General features: G+C 42.3%; 1 protein-coding gene across 2 annotated transcripts in view; it reads right to left on the reverse strand.

The window, feature by feature from the left end:
• Positions 1-1,520: 1,520 nt before the first annotated feature.
• Positions 1,521-20,341, reverse strand: part of PRKCD (protein kinase C delta) — a 60,341-nt gene continuing 41,520 nt past the window's right edge. The window contains exons 5-18 of one of the 2 annotated variants that reach the window (XM_036390755.2): positions 13,222-13,378; positions 12,547-12,578; positions 11,796-11,881; positions 11,381-11,510; positions 10,678-10,778; positions 9,377-9,473; positions 8,936-9,066; positions 8,110-8,283; positions 7,482-7,573; positions 5,951-6,013; positions 4,649-4,787; positions 3,640-3,828; positions 3,277-3,405; positions 1,521-2,046 (exon numbers count right to left, since the gene is read on the reverse strand). In XM_036390755.2, coding sequence (XP_036246648.1) covers positions 1,888-2,046; positions 3,277-3,405; positions 3,640-3,828; positions 4,649-4,787; positions 5,951-6,013; positions 7,482-7,573; positions 8,110-8,283; positions 8,936-9,066; positions 9,377-9,473; positions 10,678-10,778; positions 11,381-11,510; positions 11,796-11,881; positions 12,547-12,578; positions 13,222-13,378 — 1,679 coding nt within the window. In that variant the 3' untranslated portion in view covers positions 1,521-1,887. The remainder of the gene's footprint in view (positions 2,047-3,276; positions 3,406-3,639; positions 3,829-4,648; positions 4,788-5,950; positions 6,014-7,481; positions 7,574-8,109; positions 8,284-8,935; positions 9,067-9,376; positions 9,474-10,677; positions 10,779-11,380; positions 11,511-11,795; positions 11,882-12,546; positions 12,579-13,221; positions 13,379-20,341) is intronic. The other variant, XM_036390756.2, reaches the window with a different exon arrangement.

Consider the following 20,341-nt stretch of genomic DNA (forward strand, 5'->3'; position numbering starts at 1 on the left):
GGTGAGTGAGTGAACTCAGGTGGTTCTCACAGGTGGCCCTGGGCTGCAGCAGCTCTGCAGAGGAGGTGAAGGAGCTCCCCAGGCTGTGCTGTAACACAGGTAACAGTGGTGTAGGGCCCTGTGCAGGAGGGGTGGAGTAGCTGCTGTGCAGAGGAAAGGGATCTGTGCCAATGTGTGAGTGCAGCTGGGCACAGCTGTGGCAGTAGGAGATGCTCCTGGTTCATCAGTCAGATGCCAGCTGGAAGAGCTGCTGTGTGAAGCCTCCTGAGCAGATCCGGCACTTGTTACTCCAGAGCAAAGCAGGTGAGTACAGGGAGCCAGTTCCCAAAAGGAATATTTACTACTCCTGCCAACTGATAACAACTTTGTGTGCAGATAGCCCCTGCTGCTGGCACCCACTTTTGGAACTCCTTACCTAGAAATGCCTTTCTGCTTGGGTGCAAGGGCACAGCACTCACCTTGGAAAGCAGAATCCCTTTCTTGTTTCCTTGCAGTGGGGTTGGTAAAGCAGGCCAGCCCTGGCAGTCTGGAAGTGCCAGCTGTGTTCTGCCCCTTCCAGCCTCAGTCTGCTGCAGGCTCAGATGGCATCCGAGTCATGCTGGCATTGCTTGAGTTACAGCAATAAGCTAGAGCTGTTCTTTAGGAGCAGAACAAAGGCAGCAGTGTATTTCTTTTTTAATCTCTACAAGTATTACAGCTTTCTGCTGCTCTTTCAGCAGGATTAACAGTCTGAAACGACCCAGAAGCTCCAGGGTTCTCTTAGGAGTTCTGTAGCATTCCATAATTCTTGGGTCAACTGACACATGTACATTTTTTCTGCCTGCCCAGTGTTGAGAAAATTGCAATAGTGTTACAAGATTCAGAAAGTTCCTAAGAAGCAAAGAAACTTTGCTTCAGCCTGAATTTTATGAGCTGACTGCAAGGCAAAGGTTTTGGAAGGAGCTTTGCAGTCATTACATTTGTTTTTCTTTCTCTCTAATGGCTAAAAATTAAAATTCAGAAGTAAGTGTTGCAAGGCAGCAGGATCTGGTTTTGTGCCCTTCTAACAGCAAGCAGGAGGAGCCACAGCTGCTGTGTTAAAAACAAGCAAATAAAACTGGAAGAAGGATTTTGTGTTTGGCAGTTAAACAGAATAATCCCTCAGGCAGAGCAGGCAAGTAACTCTGCAGTCATTACCTGGGTTCTGTCCTGCTGTGATTGCTGGGGCAGAACCCCACATTCCCAGGAAGGATGGGGCTGCTCTGGATGCTGAGGCCTCTTTGTCTCAAGGCTTGGACTGCCTTGGAATAAATGTAAATGTAATAAATGTAGCATTTATTCACCAAAAGCATCCCTGAGCTGTTTCCCTCAGCAGCTGGTCTTACACTAGGCATCTCTGCTTTCTCCTGACTCTTGTTTAATTCACAAAAATAACAAATATTTTAAGAAAGAGATCAGGGCTGACCAACTGATCACTGTATTTTAAAGACCACTGGAGTTAAATTGTATATTGTTAAAAATCATAGAGCCGTAAGTGAAAATTACATTAAACTTTCTTTTAATTGAAGACAAATAAAAGAACCAAGGGCTCAAACACATTTTAAAAAGACATCTTCTGTTCCCCAATGTCTTCTCTCGAGCAAAATATACAGCACACACATTATATATATAACATAACTACATTCAAGTACCAAACAGAATTTACATTTTCCCAAACAGAGAAAATAATGCACATGATTCACATACCTTAAACCCAACCATGCATAAAAACACTGCCAATAAATCAGGAGTTGAACATAATTCATCACACTAGGGTGTATTATTCTGAAGTATCGACGTCGTTGGAATGCATTAACACTTGGGAGTCTGGGTTTGTAACCCTGCTTTAAAGTCCAGCTGTTCAGAGACTTACTTGTTCAAGATCTGTTCAAATTTTGGGTTAATAAAAGAAAATCCATCAAATGCAGACTGATCCATGGACTCAATCAGGTTTTTGTCACTGTAAGACAGTTTTGGCTTCTCGCTCAGAAATTCTCTGTCAAAGTTGTTGTAGTCACTTGCTGATTTCTGTATTAGAGAGGGAAGACAGTTTGAGACAAATTTTGTCTTTTCTTCAGGAGCAAATTACTTAAATACAAAATGTTGTGAAGTTAGTCTTTTAGCTCCCTCCCTCCTTCCCCTGCTTTAGAGAAAAAAAAATCTAATTTTAACCTATTTTAACAAAACTATAAGATTATAACTGGGCACTTTCTTATTGTTAGTTGGAAACCAACTAACAATAGTTTTCTGTTGGAAACAGAAAAACCAAACCCAGGTTGCTTTGGAGAAGAAACCTGGATTTGAGATAACACTGGATTATTACCCAAAGATTATCTGTTGACAAGAGCAATGCAGCATTAATTTACACATCAGACCAACATTTCTTGCCATTAACTAAAATGTTTCAATTCCTGAGAACATTTTTCAGGCTGTACTTGTTCAGAGAATAAAGCAATGCCCTACAGCAGCTGTTTTGTGTTTAATAAATATTCATGTAACTAGAAACTGTTTTACACTCTCCACCACCAAAGATTTCCCACTTCTCTGGGAACAAGCAACTCAAAACCTTGTGTGTTTGAAGGGGCAGCTCTCCTCCACAGAATACATTTTAAGTTGCCTCCAGACCATTTCACCTGTTCTAGGAACAGGCTGGAGAAACACTGGTTTGGGATTTTAACCATGTGAGCCGGAGCAGCAGCATCCCACTGTGATACACACTGAGTTACAGTCTGTTCTGCAGGTGTTTTTTCAGGTAACATCAGGCATGTACATGAATCCCAAGTTCAGCAGCTTAGAGAATGCTGCTTCTTGGCCCCCTTGGAGCTGCCTGGGTGAGTTGGAAGCAGCAGAGATTTAATGCTTGCACAGGGTGCTTGCAGCAGGTACCAGCTGAGCAGCCTGGAGCTACTGCTGCTCCTCCCATGTGGCATTTCAGAAAAGCAAACTGTGAGGAACTGTGAACATTCTAACACATGGGGAATGGAGATCAAAGCTATCTGTTGGTTCTCAGGAACATTTTATCCACAAAGCTCCTTGAGAGCAATAGGACAGTCTTAACAGAAGATCTCAGGGCAGTCAGAGGAGTACAGTGCACCTGTGTATAACTGAACCATCCAAGAACAATGAGCTTACAGATACACAACTTTCTCATTTGTAAAATGTGAGGAGAAAATGGCAGTGGGATCCTTTGTGCAGATACAGAATTCACCCCTTGCCCTATGGCTGCTGTTTACTAAGAACAAAGAACAACCCACTTACCACTTTTGGCCTGAAGGGAGGGTCCACCTCTCTCTTCTCTAGTGCTGTCCAGTTGATTGTTTTGAAGAAAGGATGGTCTCTGATATTGCCAGTGACCCCAAGTCGTTTTGCTGGATCCCTTTCAAAGAGCTGCAGGAGAAGACACCCAGTAAAGAGCTGCTCCAAAGGTGCATGGCAGTGCAAGAATTACAGGTTTGGTGCTAAAACAACTCGAGGTGCTGACAGCAAACAGAGCATTAGGAATTAATCTAACCTGGCCTTCCCTTTGTCAGAGCAATTTGCTGATAAACAGCTCCTTGATGAGGAGATCTGTCTGTCCCTGCACAGAGGCACTACCAGCACCCCAAGGACCATCAGCCCTACCTTTTCCAAGATATCCTTTGATTCCTTGGTGATCCAGCGTGGGTAGTGAGGGGTGTCCACTCGGATGGACTCAAACAGTTCATCTTCATCATCCCCATGGAAAGGGGACTGGCCAATCAGCATCTCATAGAGCAGCACCCCAAAGGACCACCAGTCCACGGAGAACGTGTACCGCAAACCCTGCAGGATCTGGGGCCGCACAGGAGGAATTCAAGTAAGAGGCAAGAAGCAGCAATACATCCCAAAAATCAGGAGATTTTTCAAGAGAGAATCTTCATGACGAGAGCACTTAGGGCTAAAATAAAAATCCATCTCTCTGGGAAATTGTGGACACTGATGCAGAGCTGTGGTTTTACCCCAGGCTGCTGTTTGTGGGAATGTGGCCAGCTCCATGGACAGGTCTTTGCTCTCATTCAGAAATTTTCTCTCTTAACTTTAAATAACCATAGACGTAAAAAACATCCTCTCTAGTTTCATTACAAACTGAAGAGAGAAACAAGTAGTGATGCAAAGGAGATTCCTACAGAAGTCTGATATAATTTATAGCTTTAAAAGCTAAATGCCTTCATTGAGCTGCTTTGCACATGAGATTTAAAAAAAATCAACCAACTAACACACAGAATTAAACTCTGTGAGATTCCCCTTAAAAGCTCCTTTTGTTTTGAATTCTGGTTGTTTGCACAGGCACAAGTTTCTTCTCCATCTCCCATATAGATTCATTCTGCAGGAGCTTCATGGATGTGCTGGCTACACCTAAACCCCAGCTCTTAAAAACCTGAGCATTTTAACTTTCCAAACCCACATTTTTTTTTTAACTTACAGCTACAGAATGTTTTAAAATCTGAAGTACCTTCCATAGAAACCAGAGATACCATATTTTCTCTGATTTTTACCTCTAATTAGACTTGGACTTTTCTGAACAATTAGCCTACAAGCAGGTGATGAACCACAGCAGCTGTGTGCCACCAGGGCACTCAATCCATGCCAGCAGTGTCTGTGCCATACTGACCTCGGGGGCGATGTAGTCCGGGGTCCCACAGAAAGTGCTCGCCTTGTTGTCGCCAACAACGTTTTCTTTGCACATTCCAAAATCAGCTATTTTGATGTGGCCTTCTTTATCAAGCATCACATTGTCCAGTTTTAGGTCTCTGCAAAAAGTGTTTTTAAAATATTGTGCTTTAAGTCGTTTTTGTAATCAGATGGACACAGTTTGTTCACTGATAAACACCTCCCCAGCTGCACACACAAAGGCTTCTCAAGAAAAATAATCATCCATCAACACAATCCATCCAAAATGGTACTTCTGTGCTTTGAGGGCATGAGGGACAAGGGAAGAATTCTCTCTGTCAAAGAAAAGAAGAGGCTGAGGTGCATATAGAGAATGTGACCTTATAATCCTCCACATTTGCTTTCAGATGCAGAAGCACAGCCAGAGCTTGTGTTGCTGCTGGAAGGCAGCGTGAGTTAATGCCCCAGCAGCTGACACAGCAGTGCTGCACCAGCTCCAGGACTCAAAAGGAGGATTGTGCTGGATTCTGAGAGCTTTTGGCAGGAATTTGATTGTTTGAAACCTGCCCAACTCTTAGCACTACCTGTGACTTGTTCCTGGTTACAGCACAAGTTCATGTGTTATGGCACAGCCTGTGAAGGGTCCTATTCATGTCTTTTCTCAGAACAACACTATTCAACCAAGAAAGAGCTTTTTTCCCAGCAGTTTCCAAAAGCTACATTCCCTCCCTTTGACCATGCTGCATTTTTTGTCTATCTGGCTGCAAATGCACATACCAAGGAGGGCAGGCTGAAGAGAAACTGAACAGCCCTGTGCTTACCAAGGGCTGAAACAGAGCAGAGAATTTCACATAAGAACGGGGCAGTCTTTTCTCTAGGGTAACTGAAGTTCCCAGTACCAGCAGTGGATCAGGGTCTGGCCCTTGATGCTTCAACCTGGTGAGGCAGAGGCATCGATGCTGTGGTTTCACCAAGAGGCAAAAGCAGGGAACTTTGACTTCAGTGGTTTGCTCAAGGAGCCTCTCCCTCACCTTCACACTAAATAGACTCATGATTTGAAGGCAACATTTGAAAATAACTGAAACAAAACTGCTTTTGTGTAAGACAAATCCCATTCCATCATTCCAGTTGCCAAGGGAAAAAACCACACAAATAAAGATTGATCTCAGGCATGTTAATGGCCTTGGAACTACATCAGATCTCTGACAGACAGCTTGTGTTTGTTACATCAGTCAGGAATTCAAAGATGCATGAAGTGCTAAGGCAATTCCCAGGTCCCAGCCTGGAGCTGGCTGGTACTCACCTGTAAATAATGCCTTTGCTGTGAAGAAACTGGAGCCCACATAAAATTTCAGCTCCATAAAACCTGAAAAGACCAAAAACATCTTTTAATCTTCCCTCAGTTACAACAGCCAATGCAGGTAGCCAAAATAATGCTGTGGGCATCTTTTCATGGAGTGAGAAGCACTGTAAAAATCCTGATGTCTGTGTGTTTATGCAGGCAGATGCTGTAACCTGCAAGGTAATCCCTTCACCACACATCGGCAGTGTCACACACCAAACAGCAGAGGGGACACGCAGCAACTGCTGTCATCTTCATCCCACTTCCCTCAGGGAACTCCATCCCTGTCCTCTTTAAAAACTCTTTGTATGGTTTTAGTGATAGGCACGTGCCTTTTGAAAGGAGCTATGGGAGCTCAGCCCCCCAGGATTGCTGCAGGAGGGACTGGGCACCAATGGCAAGGTTAGAATTGGGCCTCACCCATCCCTCTGCACCTGCCTGAAAAATGCCATCACTTCAGGGGCACTCCTCAAAAGAAAGAGGACATATCTGAAAGAATGCTTCCCTCTGCCCCAAAAAGCATTATTTTTTTTTCAAATTGGAAAAATACAAAACTATTTCAATTTCTGTATAGCAGATGAATGTTGGTCCAAAACAAATAGCACAGAATACACCCAGAGAGGATGCCAGATGCACAGATGTTTGCTGGGATCCAGGTAAGATGGAGAGGCTTTATCCACATTTTTGCTGGGGAGAGTGGGAAGGGAGCTGACCTATACAACTGGCTGCTGTTGATGCCAGACTTCTTGTGACCCCATCCAGTCAGCAACCCTTAGTGCAGTGCCAGTAACAGAAATAATTTAAGTAATTTCCCTGGGGCTTACAGACACGTCCAGTACTCTGCACTGTTACTTCTTAAGGTTTACATGCAACCCCCTCAATGATGCCATTACAACACCCATAGTTTGGATGAGAGAAGTAGAAACTGACCTCAAACTAAAAATGATAGCTAAAGTAACAACAATGGAATATTTTTGCATCCTTTAAACATCACTGGAGCTGAAAATATAAGTCACAGATAACAGTCACAAGTGCACTTACTAAACAAAGAGCTTACCCATTTAATTAGCATCTCATGGAATGTACAGGTTTTTGTACTATCATGTCAATTTAGCAACAGCAGTAAATAAGTGCTGAATCTTTCCCCCCCATGCTGTTTTCCAATTTTTTTCCATCAGAATACTGTCCTAAAGTACACTGAAGCTGTACCTTTTGCTTTTTAGTGCTGGCTCATGTTGCAATTTACTTTGGACCTCCAGGAACAAGCACCCCATAAAGTACAATGTCACACTGCTATGTAAATTAAGGAAGCCCAACTCCACACATCAATAAGTGAACTTCATTGCATTCAGACAGTGCCTAGAAACATGTTTTCAACCATCAGCCACTGCAACTTGACTGCAGTTGAGGAGGGGCAGCTGCAGAACCAGAGGCCATGAAGGCAGAGATGAACTCATGCATGGAGGTGGGGAGTGAAGGGCTGAGGACTCACGTGGCTCGGTAGAGGTCAAAGCGCCCCTTGTCCTGGATGTGGAACATCAGGTCTCCCCCATTCAGGAACTCCATCACGAAGAACAAGTGATCCTTTAGCAGATAACCAGGGAATGGAACAGTTACTGGTGCTATCCAACCATAAATGAAGTAGCAATGTGCCTCCAGGGGACCAAGCTGTCACCTCCCTCTTCTCCTGAAGGATTTTTGGTTTCATGGACCCCTATGAGGCTCCTACAGAGTTGAGTGGCCTGGTCTTGTAAATATAAATATCTGGTCCTGTATTCTGTGGGTTTCTAGACTTAACACACACTGAAACAGACCTACTGATTTCAATCTGTGACAGTCATCCTTTTCCCCTCACCGAGGGTTAAACTCAGATTAAGGACTTAATTAAACTCCTTCTTATTCCAGACTGCATAGATGTTTTTCTGATCTTATTCTGTCCTTATCAAGGTATGTTTGGTCATACTCATATTTACTTTCCACTAGGCCCATGAATTGCACAGAGCACAGGAAAAGGACATTTAATTCTTGTATCACTAAATTACTTTCATTTGACTGCTGGTATCAGCATCCATTAAAGGCTCAATCTCTTGGGTTGCTGTCACCATTTAAATTTTTCTTACCTTTGTCTGAAACGTGCAGTAAAGATGAGTGAGAAATGGATTTTCCCAGGCAAGAGCAAGGACCCTCTTTTCCACCATGGTACATTCCACATCATCATCAATTAGCACCACGTCCTTTTTCAGAGCTTTGATAGCAAAGAATTCATTCTTCCCTTTCAGCTCTGCAAGCAGAACCTACAAAAAATGAAAGAGGAGAGTACAGCACGTGTAGGAAAGGCTGGTGCTGATGTATCAGTGAGGGAAAGCCAAAGGTGATGCACTGGCAATTAAAAGACACATTTAAATGGGAAAGATGAGGGAGGTTTGGAAGGTGAAGCTGCTGGGCACAGATGAGGAGATGGGGCTCAAGGACCATGTACCACAGGCAGTTTTTCTGTCAATGCCTTGTGAGTGCATAAAGAGCAGCCAGGTAAAGCCTGGTCTGTCACTGGAGCTGCAGTTTCAGAGACAGCAGTGGACAGAACCTGTGGAGGTCACACTGCCCTCCCAAACATCCCCTGCCACTGCACTGGGGCACTGGGAGGCTGCTTCTGTGTGGAGGGAACAGAACTAAAATGTCCATTTCCACTGGATATGTGCATTAAAGGGCAATTTCTCTGCCTGTATGCTGAACACTGACAAACTGCTGTGCCCTATAATCACTTTGGGGTTCACACAAGATCCAGATGATGAATTTCCAGTGTCTTTGACAAACATGTCTATATACAATGCTGTTAGAAGATGACTGACCCAAGAAGCTGTGAGACCTTTCTGGTTAAAGGAAAGAGCCCATCACATTGCAGAGATCAAGCCAGGCAGACACCTGAACTCTCAGTTTGTCACATACCTTTCCAAAGCTTCCTTTCCCCAGCACTTTGTGGAAGACGAAGCTGTCTATGTTGAATTTTCTCCTTGCAGTTCTTGGCACTGGCTTGGTTGAGTTCACCTCCCAGAGCTTGTCATACTCGCTGTTATCTGCTGAGCAAAACAGGGAGGGGAGAGTTCAGGGGATGCAGGAACCCTGCAGGACTCAGAGCCCTGGCTAACAACGAGGTACTGACACAGCCTTTCAATACATCTGCTGCTGGAATTACTGGTGAACCTAAACATAAGGGACAAGTCCTGGGTAAACTTTTCATGTGGCCAGGAGATGGTAAAAAGAAAGAAATGCTGCTTCTTTTAACAGCACTTATTAATAAAAAAGAGTCTAACACAAAGTAAGAATGAATAACTTCTTAAATTGTCTGGTAGGTAAGTGGCTGTATTGAAACATTGTCTGTTTCCTCACCTGTTGTGTCTCCTCCTGGAGCTTTATGTTTCTTATCAAAATCTTGATAAATACCAACACTTTCTACAGATCCAGAATCAGACCTTCGTGTAGATTTCTGGGGAGAGGGGGAACATTTGAAATTATATTGGCATTGTTACTTTAGAAATAGAGTAATAGCTTTAAATGTAACATGATGGCAGCATAAACCTTTCTTTTTAATTATCTCCCAGTATGCATCTTTTCTCTAGAAGTTTGGTTCACAGACTAAATAGTCACCTCCTTTACAGCTGCACATCAAGTGCTTTTGCTTAATTTCTGTCACTGCAAGAAAATAGGTCACTGAAATTTATTGGGATCATCACACTGCAACAGAAATTCCTGAACAGCCTATGTTCCATTGCTCATTACAAAATTATTAAAGGTTTGAACCATAGGTGGAAAGGATTTGAACTGTGGGAAAATGTCCCCTTGGATGTCTGCTGATGTGAAAGAGGAGATGGGAATCACTGTTTTACTGACATGCTTAAGTCATATCTGGATGTGTCCTTAGCACAAGGAAACAACTTTTACATATGGAAGATCCCTGATACTGAATTCATTCATTCAGTAATGAAAAGATTGAGCTCCTGTGTCATGAAAGAGCTGCCACAACAGCTCTCACTGTTTTCAAAGTAAATATCCTGTGAAAGCTTAGGAATACACATCTCAGAGGAAGCACTGTTGGCTTTTGTGATATATTTTCCTGTTTTATTTCAGAGCTTGTGTCTGAATCTTTATTTGCAGAAGTTGACCACAAAGGATCATGCTGCAGCAGGAAATGAACAATGCAAGCTATGGGGCCAGCAATAATTCCAGAGGGGTTTTCTGTGTGTGTGTATATATATATATTTATATCAGAGAAATAAAAAATGAGACTAGCTGGTATATTTCTCCTTATTCACTTAATTTTATCATTCAAGTGGAATTTTAAAGTTGAAGCATGTAAAAACAGATTTTCAGCCTTCTGATGCCACTGATTAGCCCACTAAACAGAAAGGAACAGAATAATCTTGGCACTGCAGAAGAAGAAAATTGGATTTCAGGAAGCCACATACCTTTTAAAAAATTGTTTAAGTGGCATACCCCCTTCCCTATTTGAGTTTCAAGCTATTGATATCTTTGTTAGTATCTATAAGTGTCAAATTAAAAAAGACAAAGCTGTTTGCATTTTCTCTTTTCCAAGTACAGTTTCCCATAAAAGTGATACAGAAAAGATGATGTGAAACCCCTCAAATGCTCTGAAAACAAATAATTACCTGAGAAATGGCAATAAAGCTTACCTGGCTAACTTGATTTAAAGCTTCAGCTAGCAACTTCTGGTTTATTCCACATAAGTTTGCCACCTTCTTCTGGCATTTATGATGCACATTCATCCCACATTCTAAAAGAAATGTAAGGATTGTTATACAAGCATCAGGAAAATGCTGACATTACAACAAACAGGGCTGTTCTGGGCAGTTCAGAAACCCTTTTTTTAAGACCAGACTGGACATGGACTTGTCATTGCTACCAAAATTGTTGTTTTTATCCTTTAACACAATGAAGGCTAAAAAAAGGTTTCACAAGGGAAAAACCTCCAATCATCATTACTTTATTCTCAAAATCTGTGACAATGAGGATCATACTCCCTTTTTGTGGGGGAATTATAAAAGCAATATTTACAGTAAATGCTTTGAATGCACTTTGAGATGCTACGTTGAGTCAGTCTCCAAATTTCAGCTATTCCCAAGGCAGTAATTTTGATAATGCTCAAGATTACACCTCTGCAGTGTTTCCTGACTCCTTCAGCAGCTCACCTTGGCTGAGCTGTCCCATGAGCCCAGTGCCTCTGTCTCTCTTTTGTACAAAAGCTTTTTCACCCCATATGGACGAGACAAATCCCACCCTACACGACACAAGGAAAGGCACAGCGTGCACCACCAGCAGTCCCAGTGGGGGAACACTGGAAAAGCACAGAGCTGCCAGCTCCCTCCTCCTCCTCACCTTCACACTTGAGTCCTTGCCTGACCAGCCCCCAGAGCAGGCTGCCACAGTGGTCACAGAAGGTGGGGCTCATGTAGTTGTAGACTCGGAAGCGGTGCGGCATGTCGATGTTGAAGCGCTCCTTCTGGAACTGAGCACAGCCACAGCCATGTCACCTCAGCCTTGCTCCCTGCCCAGCAGGGACTCTGCCCACACACAGCACCCACCCTCACAGAGCTTTCAGATGCTTTTCTTACTTGGAAGCTTTGCCTACTGCCTGTTACAGAACTTTGCACAGCTTTAAGCAATGACAGAACCTCGGATTGTACAGCCAAGCATCTCCCAAACAGAGCTGTCAGCTTCTGTGCAAGGTTTTGTTAGTTCAGCAATGTTTAATTACATAATTACACTCTAAATATATTGTTTCAGCTCTTACCATTGTGTCCCTGCTGTTGGCTGCAGTACCAGTACACCTCCCAATGATTTTATCAATGCATTTCTTATGAATAGCAGCATTGCATTCTTCAAGACATGCAGAAGAAAAAAAAAAAAGGATTCATTCAGATGATAAATCCATGGGATGAGGTGTTTGCATTTAATGACAGAATGTGAAAATCACACTCCTCCTGGACCACACTATATATACACCAAAAGTTTACTTTCTATCAGGATAATAATCTTTTTTTAAACTGGTTCCTCCACCTCTTTTCTTTTACCATAAACTTTATTTCTAACCTAAATCAGCAATGCCCCCAGCATTTGATAACAGAAGGACAATATTATGCTTTTGAGTTCTACCCGTTGATAGCTCCTCCCTGCTTGAAGTAATGCACAGATCTATGCCAAGGCAAAGGTTATTTTCAATTCAGCTGTAAAACCCCTCAATAGTTGCAATTTACTTTAGAAAACGTTTCACAAAAAGCTGCTGTCATAAATGAGTGCAGCTTTTCAATAACATTACACACTTCTGAGAAGAACAGCTAAGTCTAAATCTGATACTGAAATCCCAGGTAGGAATCATAGGTTCCTTTGGCTACTGTGAAAAATTGATATTTAACTTCTACTACTACCCATAGTGATGATGCATAGTGCCATGCATATTTACAAATTTTTTTTCAAGATCTCCAGATTCATGCGGAAAGCAGCATAAGAAGAAATAAATAAAAAATTTTAAAAAATCAACTTACGTCTACATTTGTATCCCTGCTTGTTGAGTCCCCTGAAAAACAAATTATAAAAAAGGAGATCAATACATTTTCTGGAATAAAAGATGACTGGTTTTTATTTTATTTTCACCATGTCAAACAACCAATTACTATATTGCTCCAAGTTCTGGTAATCAGAATCCTGTGTTGTAGGAAAGCAGGGTTTAGAAGGTGAGATCCTGTATTTGATAGACCAGCAAATTAGGAGGAAAACCCAGAAACAACAAGGTTTCAATCACATGGAAAATCCTCCCAACCTAACTTAGGACAAAACCAGCCTTACTATGAAAGGGATCCAACTTCTGCCTCTCTGGGTCTCTAGGCTGCCATCAGTCACTTCACATCTCAAACCTGGCCATTATTTTCTCAGACCCACCCCTCTTGTTCTTCTGTGGCAGAGCTGCTGATTATCATGGCCAGATATCACTTGATGCTGATGGAGTTTCTGCCTATTATTTCAGTGGCAAAAATGCTCAAGCTCTATTTCTCAGTGTGAAAGACAACTAGAGTCTCAGGTATAAAAATGCCCTTATTGAGTATATAACTTCAATTTCCCAACCCAAATTTAATTGTCATGTTTTGTCTGAGTACATCTGAAGCAAATTTCCCAGTAACTTGGCCCTTGGAGCTGGTGGAAGCTTAGATATTCTTTCTTACCATACAAAGTCTCTGCAGACAGAGCAAAATGTAGGCTGTCCAAAGAAGGTGGCAATAAATTCATGACTTTTGATGTAGTGGATTTTGGCTTGCTTGATGGCTCCTCTCCTGTTGATAGTTACTGTCCCCTCCTCTTCCCTCATCGACTGTCTGCAGTCTGAGGGGGACACAAGAAGACACACTTTTAATACTTCCAGGTATTACAAAGGTTAATATTTTCTTGTCCCAAATGTTCAGTTGGTTTTCCTGTTTCTGACTCATATTTCTGTTCATTTTACACCTGCATTCTGCAGACTTTCAGTCCATCAGGGGTGGTTCAGGAGCACACACTGCTTCCCAAGGTGCTCTGTGCAAGCACTTCCCACTCCTGCCCACAGAGAAAAAGACTTCAGCTGATGAACTGAGAGCAAAGAGCAGGGATGGAGCACAGTTTTGATAGAGAAGTGACAACCACTGTTGTTTCTTGAAAAACAAATCTATGATTTCTGTTCTGTGATTTCTGTTCAATATGAGTAAGTATTTTATTAGAAGCAGGAAGGTGAGCAGAAGCCTTTCCATACTGCTGCTCCACATGCCCTCCTGAACTAGGACCACAGCAGAAATTCACATGAACTGCTGCAGGACCTTCTGGGTGACCACAGGACCATCCTGTCCAGGACTTTCTTCCAGTCTCCAGGATGATTAGGGAGCAAGGACAAAGGAGATTTTCAGTTAGACATTTCCATTTTGCTGTTTCATAGCATTCATGTTTTATCTTTGCACAAGTCCCAGTCTCATTCCTTTCCCCTTCTAGCCCCCATGGAGTCAAATTATTAAGTATTATAATAATACCACCTGCTCCCATCTACTGGAGCATCTAACTGATCACATAGAAATCATGTGCAGCATTAGGCCAAGAAATAAAACAACAAACAAATTCTCAGGCTCCAAGTCCAGCTGGCTCACACAGGTCCTCATTAGAAGTTATGGTTATTTTCACTCATTTCCAAGGAAGCTTCTGAGTTTCTTTTACAAAAATGCATATTTGTGGCTGTAAGACTAAGACACAAACTCAGACTATTTAGTCTTTTAACTTAAGTAGGCATTTTTGAGTCACAGGGGCTTGTAGCAGAGGTAACCCAATGCAGGTATATCAAGAGACTGGGTAACTGATTTAACCCAAGAACACATTTCTTGTCTGTTGAGGGACAATCCCATCCAGCAGGAAAAGATAAAGGCTTGAACTAGCAATGAGGAGCTGATCAACTGCTAATTCCATCAGCTCTGGCAGGCAGTTTGTGGGTCCCAGCCTGGAAGAAATGTGGACATAGTTCATGTGTCCAAAGTGCTTTTAAGCTGAGAGCAACAGCATCTTGCTGTGTGCAGGCTGGGAATTTCCACAGCAATGGAGTAAGGAAAAAGCCAGAAGAGCATTTTTCCCATTGTCAATATAATGTTTTTTTAAATTTGCTCTGTTGCATTGCTGCCTTTTATCACTATCAGGGGGGAGCTTTGCTTTTAGCACAGACAGAAGCAGATTTGTGTTCTTTGCCAAGTCACACTCGCTGCAGTGCCTGAGCTCACTACAAAGTTACCCAGGAGCTCTGGTTTTCTGGCTGCTAGATGCACTTGGTTTTTGTCATTTGTTTTAGCTGGCTGCCACCACTGCTAGCCCAGCAGACTGCTGAACCTGGAATACAATCTGTCATGTGACACCATTCTGAGTGCCCCAAACCAATTTGTCACAGCCAGCAGCAGCCACAGTGCAGCAGTGTGTGCTGTCTTAGAAAAGAAACGGCATCATCAGCTCAGATACTGAGGAAAGATTTAGCATATTAGTGAAAAGAAAGTTCAAAAAAGGGCTCCAGGTTTTGCCACTAGGTATTAATGTACTTTTCTGAGAAACTGGCTACCTGGTTCAGGAAAAAACCCATCCTGACAGCCCCTGAAAGGACCTTCCAGTGTACATGGTGACAGTCCCTGAGTAACCCCTGCCCCTCTAGGAACAGGATTCCTTCTCCTTGTTCAAACAGGCTGCTGAATTCACCCAAGACAAACTCTTCAGCTGCTGCACTTCAACTTGTGGCAGTCTGCAAACTGTGCTATCTGTGTTTAATCCTGCTGAGCAAACACAGAGACCTCACCCACTGCTGCCCAAATGCTTCAGGGAAATCACACTGGTGTGGTGCAAGGGAAACAAGGTGCTTGAGAGGCAGCAACACCTCACTCACATTGTTTGCTGCAGCAAAGAATGTCTTGCTAAGGGAGATTTAATCAACAAGGAAGCAGAGAAAGGCCTTTTGCTTCATGGCAGTATTTTGAGATCACCTGTGATGCAGCAAATTACCAGACAAAAGCCTTTCTGAAGTCTATAACAAGCAAACCAAGTGTTTGGTGAGGAACAAACATCTCATGCTGAAATACTTGAAGCAATTTAGTATTGGTGATACAGAGTGCAGAAGTCTCTGACAAAACTTGTTTTTATAGGAAACACCAGTGTTTCCTCCCTGTCTGAAGCCCTGATACCAAACTTAAGAGAAATACATGAGACTGACACTTATTTCTTTGAGAGGGTAATTATATAAACGAATCACTTTGGGTTTTTTCCTTTTTTTTTTTAATTTTGCACATTTTCCCTAAGTATACTTTAATGGGTCAGAATCCCTGAGCACATCAAAACCTCAAAATCTGCATGTGAGGACACAGAGACTTTACAACCAGCTGCCTTGCCAAAACCGACCAATACAACAAAGAATAGCTGAAAACATTGTCTGGTTCAGAAGCAGCTCAGAGTTTGGAGAGCAGCTGTGAGTCAGATTCATCAGAGTTGAGGTGGCTCTGAAATGATGGCATAATTTCAATTTACTGTGGGCACGTTTAACAAGTTATTTTTAATGTGTGAATTGCCTTTAATGTGTATTGCTCCAGAAAAGTTTTAAGCAGCTCAGCCAACCATGGAGTTAACTGAAGAATAAAGGCTTAATGTCAGAGATGCAGAGACAATCAATGATTGCAGGGATGTAACTTTCACAACAACTGCATGGATGCAGGATGAAGGCGAGGGGATGGAGAAACACAAAGGGAAAAACTTTGCTTCCCCCTCCAAGCAAGGCAGGATTTCCATAAATGAAATGCTTGTCATGAACCAGCACATGGTCAGAAAGAGCAGGTACAGAACAGCTGAATCAGCAGCTAGGGTCCAGGTAACCTCTGCAGCCTGGAGTTGACATTAATCATTTTGGACCCAGCACACACCATTAAACATAACATATTTCCTCTGCTGAGAGCTGTGGTTAATATTTATCACTGACATGCTCATATATTTCAAGGTGCCTTCTCAAAACTTGCAGCTGATCTGACACAAACACCCAGAACTCCTCTGTGCTGAACATTCATGAAGAATCCACGCAGCAGGGCTGGGAATTGGCAGTGCAGCTCCCCAGACTGCTGTGAACACCCCCTGCATTCTCTGTTCAGCTGCAGGGCCTGTCCTGCTGAACATTTCCCAGTCCCCACAGCCACCAACACAACACCCAGCCCATGGCCTGGAAAACATTTACTACAACAACAAGATTGCTGGGGCTCTGCTGAGCTGTAATGAACCTCAAGGTGAGATGTCACATTGTCTTAAATGAACCTCAAAAGTCCAACAACAAAGGAAAACAACCTCAGGATAACCTAGTAGTTTTTCTTAAAAAAAACAGAATTGAAAAAATATTTACCCTCTTCAGGGTTCATTTTTCATTTTCACTCATTTCATGGTGCTGTTTGTAGAGAGGAAAGAGAACAGTGCAACTGTCAGAGTCCTGGGAACCAGGACTTCAAACAGGGACAGGAAAGGAATTTTCTGAGCTGGTTGCTCAGGCTGAGATTTGTCTGAAACTTTATAATTAATTACAAACCCCACTAACATTTCTGTTCAGTGTCTGTCTCCTTCTCCTGTTCTGCAGCCTTGCACTTGGCTTTGTTTGAAAGTTAAGTGCACCTTCAGGTCAAGAAAAATATTAATCTCTCAGAGCAATCATTAAAAGGGAAAGCTTTTTCCTGACAAAGGAGACTTTCCCAGCATGGACTGTCTCAGAGGCAAACTGCTCTTTAACCTGGTCCTGGAGAAGACTGCTTTAAAGATCATCAGTTAAAAATGATTAAAATGTTAAAAATCCCAAGAAACCATTTACAGAAGCAGAAGTTTCCCAAAGCCTACAGCTCTGTGTCATGAACTTGCTATGTTAAATCATTCTGGTCTTTGTGCTACCCCTCTTTAGAGGATCACAGGTTTGGCTTGGAGCATTTATTTGCAATGTCTGCCACAGGCAGGGACACCTTGCACTAGACCAGGTTGCTCAGAGCCCCATCCAGCCTGGCCTTGAACAAATCCAGGATGAAGTCCTGCCATGGCCCCGGGGCCAGCACCGGCTGCTGCTCTGCAGCTGCTTCAGTGTGCAGGTGTGTGACCTTTCCTAGGCATTCCTGACACCAATGGCCTGGGAGAGAAGTGTAAAACAGAGCACCAGCTTTAACAAGCCCTGCTTTTCAATCCAGGTTTAAAATCCCTAAAACCAAGCACACTCCAGCCTTTGTAGTGCTCCCACCCACCCAGAGCTGCAGTGTGAACAAAGCCTGTGCTCAGTGCACAGAACTCTTGTTGTACAGCTCAGTGTTTTGCTAAATGCTTCTGCAGACACCTCTGGTACCTCGTTTAGGGCAATAAAACCAGGAATAAAGTGGAAAATGGGTCTTCTCTCTTTTTCAAATTACACAGCAAAACCAACAGATACAGCACCTCAATATACAGATACAGATCTAAAGATACAGATCTCAAGCATCTCAAACTTCTCCTGGAGGTACAAACTATATCAGATTTTCTGTGCTCCACACAACATGTTAGCTACCTTAGGAACCACAGACACACCAACCTGCTATCTATGAAATCACCACTCCTGCAACTGTCTGATTCTCCTAAAGAAAAATCAGAAGATAAAGCCTGCAGATGTTTTTATTCAATTCATGCAATTGCATTTCTGCTGCAGATTAGAGATGGGAGGTGCCACTGAATAATCTCCACATTTGCCAAATTTCTAGAAACTGCATTTTCTTAGTTAAATGATTAAATCATACCAACATCCCCATGTACAATTAAAAGGTTCAGTTCTGGCTCTTCAGCCCTCATCACTGTTATTTATTAAAAATGTGACCATCCTTCCACAACACACCTCATCCATAGAGATACTTTCTTCAAGCCTTACTTTAGACCCATAAAATATACAGACTGAAATGGCAAATCTGTTATTTACCCTATTATTTTTCACAGATAACTCAGAAAAATGCTGAAGTCTCATGCTTCCCAACACTCAACACACAGAGAACAACATATTCAAAATATATGCAGCTCTCTGGTTCACGTCTCTCTCCCAGAATTCAGAGTTGAGATATAAAAGTCTGTATGCAAATTACTCACCTTCTGGTACTTCTAATGGCATTTTAAAGAAAAATTTCACTGCCCCTTTCTGCAGGAAGCTGTAGCCAGCAAAACAGCAATTCAGGATTCAAACCCCAGACACAAGCACACTCCCACAGCTGCTAACACTGCACAAGGCACTCAGGAGAGTGAGGTTCTGCATTTTCTTACTCGAGGAGGTCATTAACCACATTTGAATAAACAAAGACCAAGCAAAGCATTAAACTTATTTCAACTCCCACCTATTAAAACTAAAGCTGCTTTACAGAATTATAACCTAGTTTCAATACTACAACGGGAGAAGGAGGGGTAGAAGGAAAACAATTTCAAAATTAAAATTGAGGTTAACACCCTGTTCTCGCATTTCACACACCAGGAGAAAAGCTTTTGCGTTTCCAGCACAAACTCATATTCAAATCACAGGACAGAAGACAAAATGTTCTTCGACAGCTCTAAGTCAGGGCTTTGCAGTCCCCATTTTATAGGGTCTAGGAAGAAAAAAACATTAAGATTGGTAAGACTTTTCATATGCAGCCCTAAATTAACTGGTCAGGTCTCAATCTGGAAAAAGAATATTCAAATGAAAAGTCTCAGTATAGTCTACCATGGAAGAACCATTAGTACCAGCCTATTTTGTGATTTTTTTTGCTCTAAGAATATACCTGTTAATGGAGCAACAACATTCTTATTCTCTGCTCTGCACCACTGCAGCAGAGGAAAGGAAAGCAGTTTCCTCTAAAGGTAGCAGAATGTCTGCTACTTAAAAGAAAGGTTTGAAAAACAGCAGCTTCAGTTTGCAAACCAAGCCAAAGAAAGAATTAGTCACTTTTGTGAAGTGCTTGGAGCTTTTCAAACAAAAGGTAGCACCTATAAGTCAAAGATACAAATGGCAGCAGTAGAATAAACCAGGGAATACTTTGAATAAACCAGGGAACAACTGAAATACCAGTTTCAGAACAAGCCTTTTTTAGTATTTTAGAAACAGCTACCACAGAGTTCAGTATGCAAAGGCAGGTCAGAGGGAGAGCAAAGTGACAAGTGCATAGGAAGGAATGTGGACTGTGCCTGAGGGTTTCAGCAGGGTGGGGAAGGGAGGTTGGCACAAACATCCTTGCACTGCACCAGCAAACCTCTCTGCTCTCACATTGGTAAAACTGGAGAGAACATTTACAGCAGTGCAATGATGAGCCAAAAATCAGTGTTTGCCTATTTAGCAGCATTACACACTGACATAAGGGAGGTTTACAACCTTGAGGAGGAGTAGTTTGTTAAGATGTATTGATATTTGCAGTGTTCACATTAAAGTATCAGATTGAGTGACTTTCCTTCACAAAATGTAGATGTATAAAAGTCTTGAAAGGCAATTTCCATCACCTCTGTGGTTTAGTTACCAAGAATGTATCGGTGACTAATTTCATATAAAGCAGAAGGTAAATAGGAACTCACTGCAAATGTCAATGGTCAAAAAAGTGCATTAAGATGTGACTATTAACTTGCCAATTAGAATATAAATGCATAATGATCTGTTTGGTATTTAGGCTTCATCTACCACCATCTGCAATCCCCAATAAAGGCAATAAAAAGAACTGCAAGAACATTGTATCTATTTTTAAATTATTTTGATTACTGAGTAAAATTAATGTAGTACTTTCAGCACACAAGTATATTACCTTCCTACTAACA

Source organism: Molothrus ater, chromosome 11 (genome assembly GCF_012460135.2).
Source record: "Molothrus ater isolate BHLD 08-10-18 breed brown headed cowbird chromosome 11, BPBGC_Mater_1.1, whole genome shotgun sequence".
NCBI lineage: Eukaryota > Metazoa > Chordata > Aves > Passeriformes > Icteridae > Molothrus > Molothrus ater.